Source organism: Manihot esculenta, chromosome 1 (assembly GCF_001659605.2).
Source record: "Manihot esculenta cultivar AM560-2 chromosome 1, M.esculenta_v8, whole genome shotgun sequence".
NCBI lineage: Eukaryota > Viridiplantae > Streptophyta > Magnoliopsida > Malpighiales > Euphorbiaceae > Manihot > Manihot esculenta.
In genome coordinates this window covers 36,851,620-36,865,387 of record NC_035161.2, presented here as the reverse complement: position 1 = coordinate 36,865,387, position 13,768 = coordinate 36,851,620, and the positions used below count along the sequence as shown (strand labels likewise).

The window sequence follows — 13,768 nt, the reverse complement described above, 5'->3', positions numbered from 1 at the left end:
TTTTATTTTTATAATAATTTATTTTAATTACCAAAATAAAAAGAAAATAGATTTTACTATTTAAATAGTAACTTTCCATTTTCATTTTCCTTTTTATTATCCAAATAAAAAATGAAAAATAACTTTTCATTTCTTTTTATTTTTTTCTTTAAAATTTTTTTTAATGAATCTAAATTAATCGGTTCCAAAAATTTTCATATACTTGAATGATTGAATTTTAAATTTAAGCAACATATATTAATTTTAATATAATTTAGAGAGAAAAAAAAAAGTTTCGTTCAGTCTCATCTGCAACACAATATTTTTTTTTTTTAAGAAAGTGTTATAGCAATTATTTTTTAAAAATGGAATTAAGATGCAGCTGGCCTTGTCCCAGTGTCGACTTTTTATCAATTATTAAATCAAATAATTTTAAGGAACTTATCATTTAAATCATTGAAAATTAATAAATTGCTTCAGACAGCAATAGGTTGCCGGAAACAGGAAGAAATCCCACTCATCACAAATAAATTTCTTAATTATTTATTTTAAAAATATATTAAATCTCAAAATCATTTATCAATAACCAAAAAAAAAAAAAAAAAAAAGGGGAAAGATGTGTACTTCATTCTTTTATCTTTAATCTGCGTAAAATCGAAGTCCACCTCATTTCTTCCCCTTCCTTTCTCTTTCTTACCGAAGGAAAAGGACAGGAATGGAAAGGAATTCCTTCCTTCTTCCTCCAATTTAATTAGACTAATATATACTCATTTTCCTTCCTTCTTGGCAGCCACCATTCCAGGAACCATCGATCACTCATTGACTCGTAGCAGCCACCAGCGCGTTTTTCTTCGTTCTCTTCTTCTCCGATACACAAATTAATACTAACCCGTAAATCAAGATACCAAGATAACCTACTTTCGTCTTCAGATCTGCTCGCAAACCCATCGTCAAGATCCAATTTTGCTTATTTCGATCACTTTGCTTCTTCACTTACAGAGAAATTAATAATGGATTCTGAGCAGCGCCGGAAGCGGAAGCGTATATACAAATCCCATGCCAACTTCTTTTCTGCGAAGTCTTTAACTGTTTGCTTGTCTTTCTTCGCCTTTCTCCTATTCATTTCTTCAGATCGCTCGCCTATTCGTACTGGGTCGTTTCGGCCAGTGCTTTCCGTACCCACTTCATTGTCGCTTTTGCCTACCCGTCTAGCTTTAACTCGAGATTCTTTTGATGCTAGATCCTTGTCTTTGGTTGTGGAAGATAGGGTTTTGTTGCCTGATCACTTGCTGCTAATCGTTTCTAATAAACTCCATAACACTGAAAATTTGTACTGTGTTTACTATAGTTTATTAAATTCTTCGTCCTCTGTGGATGTGGTTTTAAAGCCGACTTTATTTGTTGATGAGTATCGTGAGGCCAAGTCCATTGTAAGGTGCCAGCTTCCACCGACGAATTTTTCAGCCGCCGTTGACTTGCGGCGTACTTGGGAGCTGGCAGAAGGTGATGGGCTCTTGCGGAGTAATGCGGACTCGGCGGTTCCTTCATGGGAAAGAGTGGTATATGAAGCTGTGTTAGATTTGAACACAGCGGTTGTGTTCGTCAAAGGATTGAATCTTCGTCCACACAAGGATTCAGATCCAACCCAATTCAGATGCCACTTTGCTTTGACTAACTTTGATAAGAATGAAGGATTTGTGTTCACTACTAAAGCAATTGCAGCTGCGCAAGAGGTTATTAGGTGTTTGATGCCGCGAAGTGTTCGGAGGAATCCGGATAAGGCTCAGGGAATTCGAGTCACAGTTGGCCGGGTTGATGCTGGTGAAGCTGCACTTCTGCCTTCTGTGGCGAAAGTTTACAGTACCAATTTGCACCGGCGGAAGAGTTACAGTAGGAAGAAGTATGAGCTCTGTGCTTGTACAATGCTGTGGAACCAAGCTTCTTTTCTCCGGGAGTGGATTGTGTACCATGCTTGGCTTGGTGTGGAGCGATGGTTCATCTATGACAACAATAGCGATGATGGGATTCAAGTGGTGATTGATGAGCTTAACTTGCAAAACTACAATGTTAGTCGGTACGCTTGGCCTTGGCCTAAAGCACAGGAGGCTGGTTTTTCGCATTGTGCTTTGCGTGCAAGGAGTGAATGCAAGTGGCTGGGATTCTTTGATGTGGATGAGTTCTTTTACTTCCCTCGTCACCGCGGACAAGATATGCTAGGTCAGAATTCATTACGAACCCTGGTTGCGAATTACACAAATTCAACAACATATGCAGAGATTAGAACAATTTGTCACAGCTTCGGACCATCTGGTTTGACCTCGGCCCCGTCACAGGGAGTAACTGTTGGGTATACTTGCCGGCTTCAAGCTCCTGAACGGCACAAATCCATTGTGCGCCCAGAACTCCTTGATGTAACACTTCTCAATGTGGTTCATCACTTCAGATTACAGCGTGGATACAGGTACCTGAATGTGCCTGAAAGCACAGCTGTAGTGAACCACTATAAATACCAAGTGTGGGATACTTTCAAAGCCAAGTTCTTCAGGCGAGTGTCTACATATGTTACTAACTGGCAAGAGGACCAAAACCAGGGCTCAAAAGACAGAGCTCCTGGATTAGGGACTATGGCCATAGAACCTCCTAATTGGCAGCTCCGGTTCTGTGAAGTTTGGGACACTGGTCTTAAGGATTTTGTCTTGGCCAACTTTGCTGACACTGCAACTGGAGTACTTCCTTGGGAGAGGTCTCCTTTCTAACAAATTCACACTTGAAGGTGCTTGCAGCTAGGCGCCCATGTAAAACAGAGTAATCATACACAACCATCCATTCTTTTTTTTTTTTTTCTTTAGCAATTTTTTAAAATTGTCACAGGCATGCAAATTACACAGTTGTAAAGTTGCTAAATTATGAAATGATTCTTTTCTTCATTCTTTGATTGTAGAATGCTGGTCTCACAGAAGTTTTTTTTGTGTTCTAAAGATGATAAATTGAATACACTGGTTCAACATCATGACATTATTTGTAGATTATAAAAGTGAAATCCTCCAGTTCTCAAGATTCCAGAATTTTAAATTTAACATAGCATTCTTTTATTGAAATGATACCAGTTGAATTAAGCATATGATAGAGACACCCTCTGAAGTAAAATTACAAAATAATAATAATAATAATAATAATAAATGGAAAGGAAAACCATTTTTACTAGATTGATGCACATTCCACGAATGCGAACAAGCATTTCCTAACCACTTGAAACTTCCCAAGAACAAAAATAATTTAAAACAATATAAAAATTACAGAAAGATTCTTAAAAATTAAAATAATTTAAAACAATATAATATTTAAAAAAAGAAAGAGATGGTTATAGAAAGTGTGAAATTTTCTAAAATTAACAGTATATTTTAACGGTGTGACTAGTTTATGGAGAATAACAATTTTAAAGAAAATGAACATAGAAGAAATATTATAAATATAATGAAAATGAGAAAATAAAATAAATTAAAAAAAAAAACTGAAAAGCAACATCATTTTGTATTTTTTTAAAAAAATTACAATTTAATTTTTAAATATTATAATTATTAATAATAAATCCACCCTTACATTTTAAAAAGTTTATAAAAACATTCCTATATAATATACCGTTTACAATATATTCTTTCTATCCAATTTACTTATCTTTTTTCTTATTTTCTTTTTTTTTTCTTCATTTCTTGAAATTCTTGCTTATAAACCATTTAGGTTTTTTTTTTTCTTTTGGTTCAAGCCTTCAATTGGTGCGTTCATGGTGAAAGGGCATAATAAGGGTTTGATAAAATGCCTAATAGAGCTGCTGCATTTTTCATTTACCTTTTGTTCTTTTTTTTTTTTTTGGTCTTTTTGATAGAGAAAGAGAGGAAATGTTGTGGAGAAAACATCATCAATGATCTAAAATGTCAGAGATGAATTTTCTAGAGTTGCTCGTGGTAGTCGTGAAAGAATTTCATTTTACTAAATACAAGTCCATACCTGTTATAACTCGATCATAAAATTACATATTAAAATTTAAATAAAACAGAAGTTATTGAAAAGAAAAATATAAAACAAATGAAATGGAGTTCATTAGCCAACCACAGCCATGCGATATTTGCAAATGAAATAGCCTAGCAATGATTAGGATTGATGAATTAAATTAATTCATAAAAATATCTTCAACAAAAAGAACACAAGCACAATAATTAAAATCATTTAAAACAGTTTATTCTCATTTCTTTCATCTATCCATGAGATGAAATCGCATCTATCATTTTATTTCAAATAGATACCTTAGAAAGGAGATCAATCCAACAGGAGATTTGAGACAATAACCAAAGCACTGGGCTTTCCTGGTCAGGCCTGCCCATCTATTCCAGTAACAATGGATCATCACTTGAGGCATGCAAGTTCATTCCAAACCTGTGATTCAGAAGCATTGCATTATCAGTTGTGTTTTCAATTACGGCACATAAGACCTTCCCGATATGATGGGGAGAACACTCAAAAGTTTCATTTCATGAAAAAGAGGGAAAAAAACACAGATACAACATCAACTGAGGACATTAAATATCCCTTGTGTTGAAGAGAAATGCAGGGTGAGGAACATCGAATCTCTTTATGATAAAGAGATTCATTTTTTAAGTTCGCTATTACGGGTAGCTCCTACAAAAGATCGGACTAATCACATTTTCAATATTGATGAATTAAAATATTTGAAAATAAAAATATAGATAAGAAATTAAAACAAGACATAGAGAAGAGAGTAAACACAGAACAAACAAGAACATGAACATAAAGTGTAGGTGCATATCTATGGTTAAGCAAACATGGTATCTCATAGAAGTGTTAAAACTCCAGAATAAACAAAATTCTATGCAGCAATTTGCAAAAGTAAGCGGCAGCCTATAATCCTAACAGCAGTGTATTTGCTGATATATAACCATTGAAAAGTAGGTAGATAATTTCATGAGAATTCTCCATTTTCAAATGCTTATGAAGAGGATATTCCCTTCCACAGTCATAATTTATTACTAAGCAGAGAAAAGGCAGAGTTTGCAGCATAAATAGCATGATGTTCCACAATACTGACCTGTGCAATTTGAACTAGCAAAACCAGATGGGATTAGTCTTGAATTTGACTCGCAAAGCATAGAATCAACCGAGAAATCCCAATCTCCATCTGGCAGAATCTTTACTTTCTTCATCCATCTTGACATTATATCCCACTCAAAACCTTAGAAACAGATGAATATGGGATAGAGTTCCTGGGCCTTCATTGGTACATTCGTTGGTACAGATTGTTGAATTGGCGATCCTCCATTCCATTAAGTCCATGAATTCATCAACACACACTAAAACAGATCCAAGAAACGCAAGAATCAGAGTCGCACATTCTTAATTGTTAAGCAGAAAGTTTTGAACTAACAGAAACAACAAAAAAGAGAATAATCAATCAGCCTGTCCACCTTATGATGATGGAATCTGTGATCTTACGAGAGGAAAAACAGGGAAATAAATAGAGCAAATTGACAGGGTGTATATTCTGCCTATTTAATGCACATTCATTTATTTTCTTCCTGCAACATTGACAGATTATATACTTTAGGAAAAAAAACTCTTAATTGAAAGATTTAGGCAGAAATTAGAGTAGGAATCAGGGAACTGATTTCGAGCAAAGCCGACCTCTTACAGGGCAGACCTCTTGCAAGGCCGACCTCAGCAGACCTCGTCTTATCTCTCGCAAAGCAGACCTCTCGCAAGCCGACCTCGGACAAGGCAGACCTTGTACACAAGACCGCGGGCATGATTTATGAAATGTCATGGGATTTACGGATATGATTGACAAAGTCCAATTTGAAAAAGAATGATTTCAGAAAAATCAGAATTTTAGGGGTCATCTTCTCCTTTTAAAGAGATTTTATTTTCTTTATTTTTAAAGAAGTTTTCAAGGGGGTAATTCGCACGGATCGAGCTTAATCTTTTCCTTCTCATTTCTATATTATTTCTTTTATTCTTGAGATTATTATTTGTTTAATTGATGCAGTTTGACCAATTGTTTAGTTGAATGAATAATATACAGTCATTCAGATTCATTAAGTCTGTAATCACTTGTGAGTTTGATATTTGTGACAAACAATATTTTATTATGGAATAACGTATTTTGATTTCACAACCGCGCTGAGTGAGCTTCTTGGTCGGAGTCAGGTCTTTCTAGTTTTTAATTCTATTATCAAACTAAAATCTCATTGAGCTAATCATGTGGTTTGTTTGATGATTAGGGGCTGACTAGTGAGCTGATCATTTTCGGTCTTTTATCTAAGAGAAGATTAGGTTGTTAGACCATATTATAACTGGCTGGTCAGAAATTGAGATCGAACATTCTTGCGCCTATGATTAATCCAGAGAATTAACACCAAGATATTCTCGAAGTTAGATATTTTCTTACTCTGATTAATCTCTTTTAATTATTTATTATTTATTAGTTTACTTTTGCATCCAGTCAAATCTTTTTAAAAACCCCATTATATTTACAGTTTAATTTGTTTTGCTTTAAAGCTAGGCATAAGGTAGTCAGACGCTCGATAAGTTGACAAGTGGATCTTTAAGACGTGCAGTCAACATGTCTTCAAGTCGTGCGGCCAACAGGTCATCACCAAGAGATCGTTAGGTCGGTCAAGCAGATCGACAGATTGTTTAGTCACAAGACTGATCATCTGGTCATCAACAAGTCAATTTTCTAACAAGTCGGTCAACAAGTCGATAGGTCGTCAAAGTGATAAGTTGGACAAGTCCATCATAAAGCAGGTTGTGAGAGCATCATTCGCCTTTTTCCACATATGCTATCACAAAACAAAAATACAGTGGTTAACCCATTCTTTGTGGATTTGAACCTACCCACAATATCTACATTAGAAAGGGCATGATTTATTTTTGGTGGATTCAACACCCAACAAATTTTGGTGCCGTTGCCGGAAAACGGTGATGAACTCATTTTATTTTATAAATGACTAGGTAGGTCTGATCAAACAGAACAACTTCTTTTCGATCTTGAAATTGAAAGAACTGCACAAAGCTTGAGGAAAGAAGCAAAGCTGAAACAGGTCGTTGGTAGCACGTCTGGAACAGCGAAAGAAAGAGCACTGACCATTAAAAAAAACATTAACTGAAGACACTCTCATCGCTGAGAAAGAAGCACCATCCGTAGTCGTGAATCATCTTGCACCACCTTGCACCACCACTAAGGAACCAACCCGGCATGATTGAAGAAAGGACCCATTGTGACTTAGTAACAGCCCCAGTTAACGAAGCTCTCCTTTGCATAAATTATCCACCTCTGCAGGGAGTCTTTGAACTGAAGTCAGGCTGATACACCTCCTACCCAAATTCTATGAGAAGAAGAATGAGGATCTCTATAAACATCTCATTCTATGAGAAGAAGAATGAGAATCTCTATAAACATCTCAAGGCATTTCATATCGTATGCTGATAGGCGGTTGTCGAAGCCGTCAAAAATAAACCTATTAAACAATCAACAATAAACTTGTAGATAGTGGCAATAGGGTCGAACCACAGGGAATTGACACCAATGATTTTCCTAATAATGACTAGGTCAAGTAAATAACAAGTAAATAAAAGAGGGGGGTTTTGTGTTGAAGATGTACTAAAGCTAATTAACAATAGCAAGCAAATAATTTAAAGATGAGTAAATCAATAAGAGAAAAGCTTCTAGTTGAAGTATGGATCTATTTCAGATTGTTTAGAATTGATCATTGATTCTTTAACACTCCTATTTATTCCAATAAATTAGTTTTGGATGTGGAAGACGCTTCTCACAATCCAAATTCCTCCTTAGTTCTAGTTTGATTAGGAAACGTTCGCTAATCAAACACTAGTTAACAAGTTGCCAAGGAACGTCCTTGGGGCATTATAGCATCGAACAACTGTTAACTGCATTAAGACTTAGAGAAACCTAATTCTAACCTTGCCAACCGCGTGGTCAAGTTTAGATCATGCAACTTGATTAAATGTGAGTTTAAACAATTTAAGCAATTACGGACCTAAATCATTCAAACAATTTATCACTTTAGCAATTTAAAAGCAATGGGCCCTTATTGATTCTAAAAGCAAAGTAATAATTATGGAAAAGATCAGATTGCATAAATATTGAAATAAACAAGAGTTCAACAATGGAGTATTAAATCTCCCAATTCATCACAAAATCTGAAATTCACCAACTTCAACTAGAAAGGAAAGAGTTTAGCCACTCATGGTGGACTAAATACACAAAAGGTGAAAAGAAAAGAAAAAAGGAAGATGCTGGAGAGTTTCTGGCGAGTTGAGTTGCTGATCAGAAGCCCCTTTTGCTGGTTTGGAGGCTCTTCTTTTATAGCTGCAGAATTTCTCTCCATCTAGGGTTTTGAAATCCCTCTTTGATTTGGTGTTTGACTCCTCTTTTGATGTTGATTTTAATTGCAATTGGAATTCCTTGGATGAGAGACTCTTTCGTGGCTCTTGGTTTTGTGTTGGAAGTGATTGGATTGGATTTGGACTTCTGAAAATTCGGATTTCTGTTTTCTGCCCATTTTCCCGCTCTGCTGTAAGTTTCTGCTGTCAAAGTGATTTGCCCGGTGATTTGACCAGTTTCTTCAAGTGATTGGGCAAATCACTGACCAGATCGCTTCTCTGTGAGTCAGTCCTCTATGTCTCTGCGAGTGATTTGGCCAGTGATCTTCGAGTTTCTTGGGCAAATTACTGCCCATATCACTGCTGTCTGTTGCCTCCGGGTTTCTGCTTTAGCTTGATCTGGGCAGTGATTGGAGCAGTTTAGCTGGTGATCTTGGGCAAATCACTGGGCAAATCATCCTTCTGTACTTTTTCTGCACTTTTTCTCCCATTTTCTAATTTCTTCATTTTCTGTAAAAACAAGATAAAAACCATAAATTAAACTAAAAAATGTGTAAATAAGCAACAATAATTATGATAAAAATGTGGCTAAATTATGCTTGATCATATGCCTAAGCATGAGACCATAGGGAGTAACTAAGAAGGAAATTAAATTACGTGCTTTTTCCTTTTCTTTATAAGATGCGGTTAAAGATTGGTTGTTTTACTTGCTCTCAAGTAGCATTAACTCGTGGACAAAGACGACGACTATGTTTCTAAAAAGATTCTTTTTGACCTCCCGAGCTATTATCTTAAGGCATGACATATCCGATCAATCTTTTGATCTATTACTTTTACTAAGGATTGCTGCCTATGAAATGAAAGATGATGGATGCAGCAAGTGGTGGGGCCATAGAAGAGAAGACTGCACGAGCAGCTCATGCATTAATTTCCACCATGGCATCCACATCTCAACAATTTGGAGATACACCTTAGCCTTCAGCAGACCAGTGAGGTGAACACATCAGGGGTAACGTCCCAAGTATCAGAGCTGACTACCTAGATGAAAGCTCTGGTCGTAGAGCTGACTACCTGGATTAAAGCTCTGGTCGTAGGAAACAAATAACCAACTCGTGTTTGTGAAATATGTGCTCATCCAAACCACCCTATTGACATGTGTTGGAGGATATCCGGGCTCGCATACAATCCAAGTTGGAGAGACCATCCTAATTTTCGCTATGGCGCAGCTCCACAGCAGCTCCGACCTCGAGCATCTCAAGCACAGCCAACACCTCCATCAAAATCAGGTATGTCACTTAAAAATATAGTTACATCACTTGCCATTAACACTCATCAATTTCAACAGGAAGCAAAAGCAAATATTCAAAATTTGAAAAATCAAAAGAGTCAACTTAAGCCAGAGATAGAGTCCTGTCTCAAACGATAGTGAATCCCAAGCACAATGTCAGTCTAATCACTCTGCGCAATGGGAAAGAGATACAAGATGCGTCTAGTCCGACTAGGCGAGGTCAGAGCAGAGTGACAAAACTAGAGTTGGAAATTTCTAAGGCCGACCTGAGACAGAGCTAGTACAAGAGGCCGACAAAGGTTGGCCGAAACAAGTAATCATACACCTCCCATTCCCTGAGAGGTTCACCAAGTCTAAAAAGGATAAGGATGAAAAAGAACTCCTTGAAACATTCCGCAAAGTTGAGGTAAATATCTGAGGAAAATGCTTTGCCCTGGTGATCAAGCACAATTTAGCCACATTTTTATTATCCCTTTTATTGCTTATTTACACATTTTCTAGCTTAATTTATGGTTTTTATCTTGTTTTTACAGAAAAGGAAGAATCTGGAAAATGGAAGAAAAAGTGCAGAAAATTTGCAAAAGGATGATTTGCCCAGTGATTTGCCCAAAAATCTGCTCCAATCACTGCCCAGATCAAGCTAAAACAGATACCCAGAGGCAACAGACAGCAGTGACATGGGCAAGCGATTTGACCAAGACAATCGAGGATCACTGGCCAAATCACTCGCAGAGGCATAGAGGACTGACTCACAGAGAAGCGATTTGCCCAGTGATTTGCCCAAGAAACTGGTCAAATCGTCGGGCAAATCACTTTGACAGCAGAAAATTACAGCAGAGCGGGAAAATGGACAGCAAACAGAAATCCGAATTTTCAGAAGTCCAAATCCAATCCAATCACTTCCAGCACTTATCCAAGAGCCACGAAAGAGCTTCTCATCCAAGGAAATCCAATTGCAATTAAATTCAACATCAAAAGAGGAGTCCAACACCAAATCAAAGAGGGATTTCAAAACCCTAGATGGATAAAATTCTGCAACTATAAAAGGAGAGCCTCCAAGCCAGCAAGGGGATCTCTGATCAGCCTCATCCAGCATCTCTCCCTCGCCAGAAACTCTGCAGTTGTTCTTCTTTATTTTCTTTTCATCTTTTTGTGTATTTAGTCCACCAATGAGTGGCTAAGTTCCTTATTTTCTAGTTGAAGTTGAGAATATTCAGATTTGTGATGAATTGGGAGATTTAATACTCCATAGTTGAACTCTTGTTTGTTTCAATATTTATGCAATCTGACCTTTTCTTTAAATATTACTTTGCTTTTAGAATCAATAAGGGCCCATTGCTTTTAAATTGCCTTGTAATATTGTTTGAATGATTTAGGTCCGTAATTGCTTAGATTGTTCAAATACACATTTAATCAGGTTGTATGATCTAAACTTGACCACGCGGTTGGCAAGGATAGAATTGGGTTTCTCTAAGTCTTAATGCAGTCAACAGTTGTTCGATGCTACAATGCCCCAAGGACGTTCCTTGGCAACTTGTTGATTAGTGTTTGATTAGCGAATGTTTCCTAATCAAACTAGAACTAAGGAGGAATTTGGATTGTGAGAAGCGTCTTCCACAACCAAAACTGATTTATTGAAATCAAATAGGAGTCTTTAATAATCAATGATCAATTCTGAACAAACTGAATTAGACTCACACTTCAGCTAGAATCTTTTTCTCATTGAAATTCTCATCTATTTAAACTATTGCTTTCTTTTGCTATTTAGTTTTAATTCATCAACTCAAACCCCCCTCTTTTAATTATTCGTTATTTACTCATCTTGGTTATTATTAGGAAGATCGTTAGTGTCAATTCCCTGTGGTTCGACCCTATTGCCACTATCTACAAGTTTATTGTTGATTGTTTAATAGGTTTATTTTTGACGGCTTCGACAACCGCTTATCACCTGGAATTATTTATTACTTTAAAGCCCTCCCAACCCTATAGACCAACTCATGCATTAAATATTCAAATTCTGAAATTAGTTTACTGCTTGGTAGACTCTTAGAATCATCCACAGATTTGGACGAAATAACCAGGCAATGAAAAAAAAAATGAAGATAATTTCTTAAGAAAATGAATAGAAATATTCAACAACGTTCTTTTGAAATAAATTTTGCAATCGCTCTCTCAATACATCCAGATTCATATCCTCCTCCTAACAAATATTTGAAGAAGCTTTAAACTTAAAAATGAACAAGAAATGAAGTGAAAGCAACTGATTCTTCAACAGGTACTACTCTCATCCCCATCCCCTCTTTTTCTAGTTAATTTATCTGAAGACTTCACCAAGAAGTTATTAATGTTAGTGATGCCATCAGACATCATTTTTAATTCAAGAGAGGAACTAAACTGCAAGAATTTTCACAAAAGTGTATCAAACTAAAATGTGGTGCAAAGCAACAGAAGGCTATTGTTTGACTGTGTAAGCTAATACTCGAGTTAAAAATTAAACAATAAAAATAGGAATCATCTAAATATTAGTTTAAATATCCAATGAACATACCTCTGAAGCAGCTTCTGCAAATAATTTGTGTTCTAAGACATTTACTAGATTAGATTCTCCCTCTTGCACTTGATGATTTTCTTCCAATTCAAAGCTTTCAGCACTGCATAAGCATTAGAACAGTCGTAAAATATATAGTGGATCAAGATTCTTTCAATGTAAAATCTTTTACATACTCTCATGCTCCTTGGAGTTTATGTTAATAACAAATATTTGATAAAGTTAAGGCAAACTCAGAAAACTTACATTTCCTCTCTAACTAAATCACGAAAGCAACTGATTCTGGGATTTTTGCGCCAGTTACTCAGGCTAGTCATATCATTTGTTGGATACCGATTTAAAGCATTTTCTCTGAACTGAGACAGATTTGCAAATTTTGAGAAAGGATAGTTTGGTGTGTGGCCAAAGAGCTGCTCTGACATGTATCCCTTTGCAAGCATCTTTCTCAGTTATGCACGTTTATTCATACTGCAAGAACTATACAATTAATAGAACTTCAATAACAAACATAATACTGGAAAATTATTTTATAAAAATAATTTGTTCATCTACAAACATCCAGATTCCGGCGCAGTTTGTGAGCTACTTCATCATTCAGAGAATCCCACAAATGCAAGCTGTTCTATGAAATTTAGTATATCCAAATGCCTACATCAACAATAAACTATTGTGTTTGCACGTTCAAACTAATTCCTAACAATTTTACCACCACTTAGGAGTATCAAGAGCAGAAAAGTAACTAAATCGAAATCTAAATAAAACAAAATACAACCACAGATTTCCACTCCATCATATCATCAGTAGAACCAAATTTCCGCGAAAAGAAAAAACTATCGTCCAGCATTATCGCCACAACTCTACCAAAACACTACAATCCCTACCGCGAAAAGCAATCATCATATACCCGCCAAAATTTCTGCAACTCTCCCATGAAAAAGGCTTTGGAATTTCCGAGTGCTAACACATGGAAACGACAACGTTTCGGTGACAAAACCGAAAGCCCTATCAGCATAATGAGAACGATAACAAAACCAGAAGCAGATGCAGAAATCCAAAGAAGAAAAAAAAGAAGAAAATCAAAGCAGAAGCATAATTGAATCGAAGAACAACACCGATTGAAAGATTACAATGTGGTCGGTTCATCAAAGAGACAAGTTGAGTTACAGACACGACGGATAAGGACAGTAATGACCGACAAAAATGGACAACCAATTAAAAGAAGTCCTAAAAAGAAGAGAGAGTAGAATTAGGATAGGGGTTTAAGGAAAGGAAGAAAATAGACCTGCGGAGAATTTTGGCGTCTGCTGCGGAACCTTTTCGGCTTTGGATATGTATATGTGTATGTCTGTGTCACAATAAAACTTGTTTTTTTCCAATATTTTTAAAATTCTACGCTAAATTAATTATCTATTAAATTCTCAAATGTTGTAATTTTTTTCAAATATACCCTTTTTCAATTTTTTAAAAAAATAAACATTCATAACACAAATAAAGACCTAAAATTCAATACAACACCAAGACTAAAAAAATATATTAAA

General features: G+C 36.0%; 2 protein-coding genes across 4 annotated transcripts; one reads left to right on the top strand and one right to left on the bottom strand.

Annotated features, from left to right (window-relative positions):
* The first annotated feature begins 629 nt into the window (after positions 1–629).
* On the top strand, positions 630–2,906 carry LOC110616794 (glycosyltransferase family 92 protein RCOM_0530710). The gene has a single exon (XM_021759290.2). It carries the CDS (start codon positions 990–992, stop codon positions 2,733–2,735), a length of 1,746 nt encoding a protein of 581 aa, XP_021614982.1. The 5' UTR covers positions 630–989; the 3' UTR covers positions 2,736–2,906.
* Positions 2,907–4,101: 1,195 nt separating this feature from the next.
* On the bottom strand, positions 4,102–13,506 carry LOC110609142. 3 transcript variants are annotated; one of them, XR_002486984.1, is made up of 4 exons: positions 12,477–13,506; positions 12,231–12,333; positions 5,081–5,342; positions 4,102–4,410 (listed from the first exon to the last, which is right to left on the bottom strand). XR_002486984.1 is itself a non-coding variant. In XM_021748528.1 (4 exons), the coding sequence occupies exons 2-4, from the start codon at positions 12,668–12,670 to the stop codon at positions 4,381–4,383; spliced, it is 327 nt and encodes a 108-aa protein (XP_021604220.1). In that variant the 5' UTR covers positions 12,671–12,698; positions 13,358–13,506; the 3' UTR covers positions 4,102–4,380. The 3 variants fall into 3 exon arrangements, 1 of the variants encoding a protein (XP_021604220.1); XR_002486985.2 differs by having other exon boundaries at positions 5,081–5,224; XM_021748528.1 differs by lacking the exon at positions 5,081–5,342 and having other exon boundaries at positions 12,477–12,698; positions 13,358–13,506.
* Between the last annotated feature and the right edge of the window lie 262 nt (positions 13,507–13,768).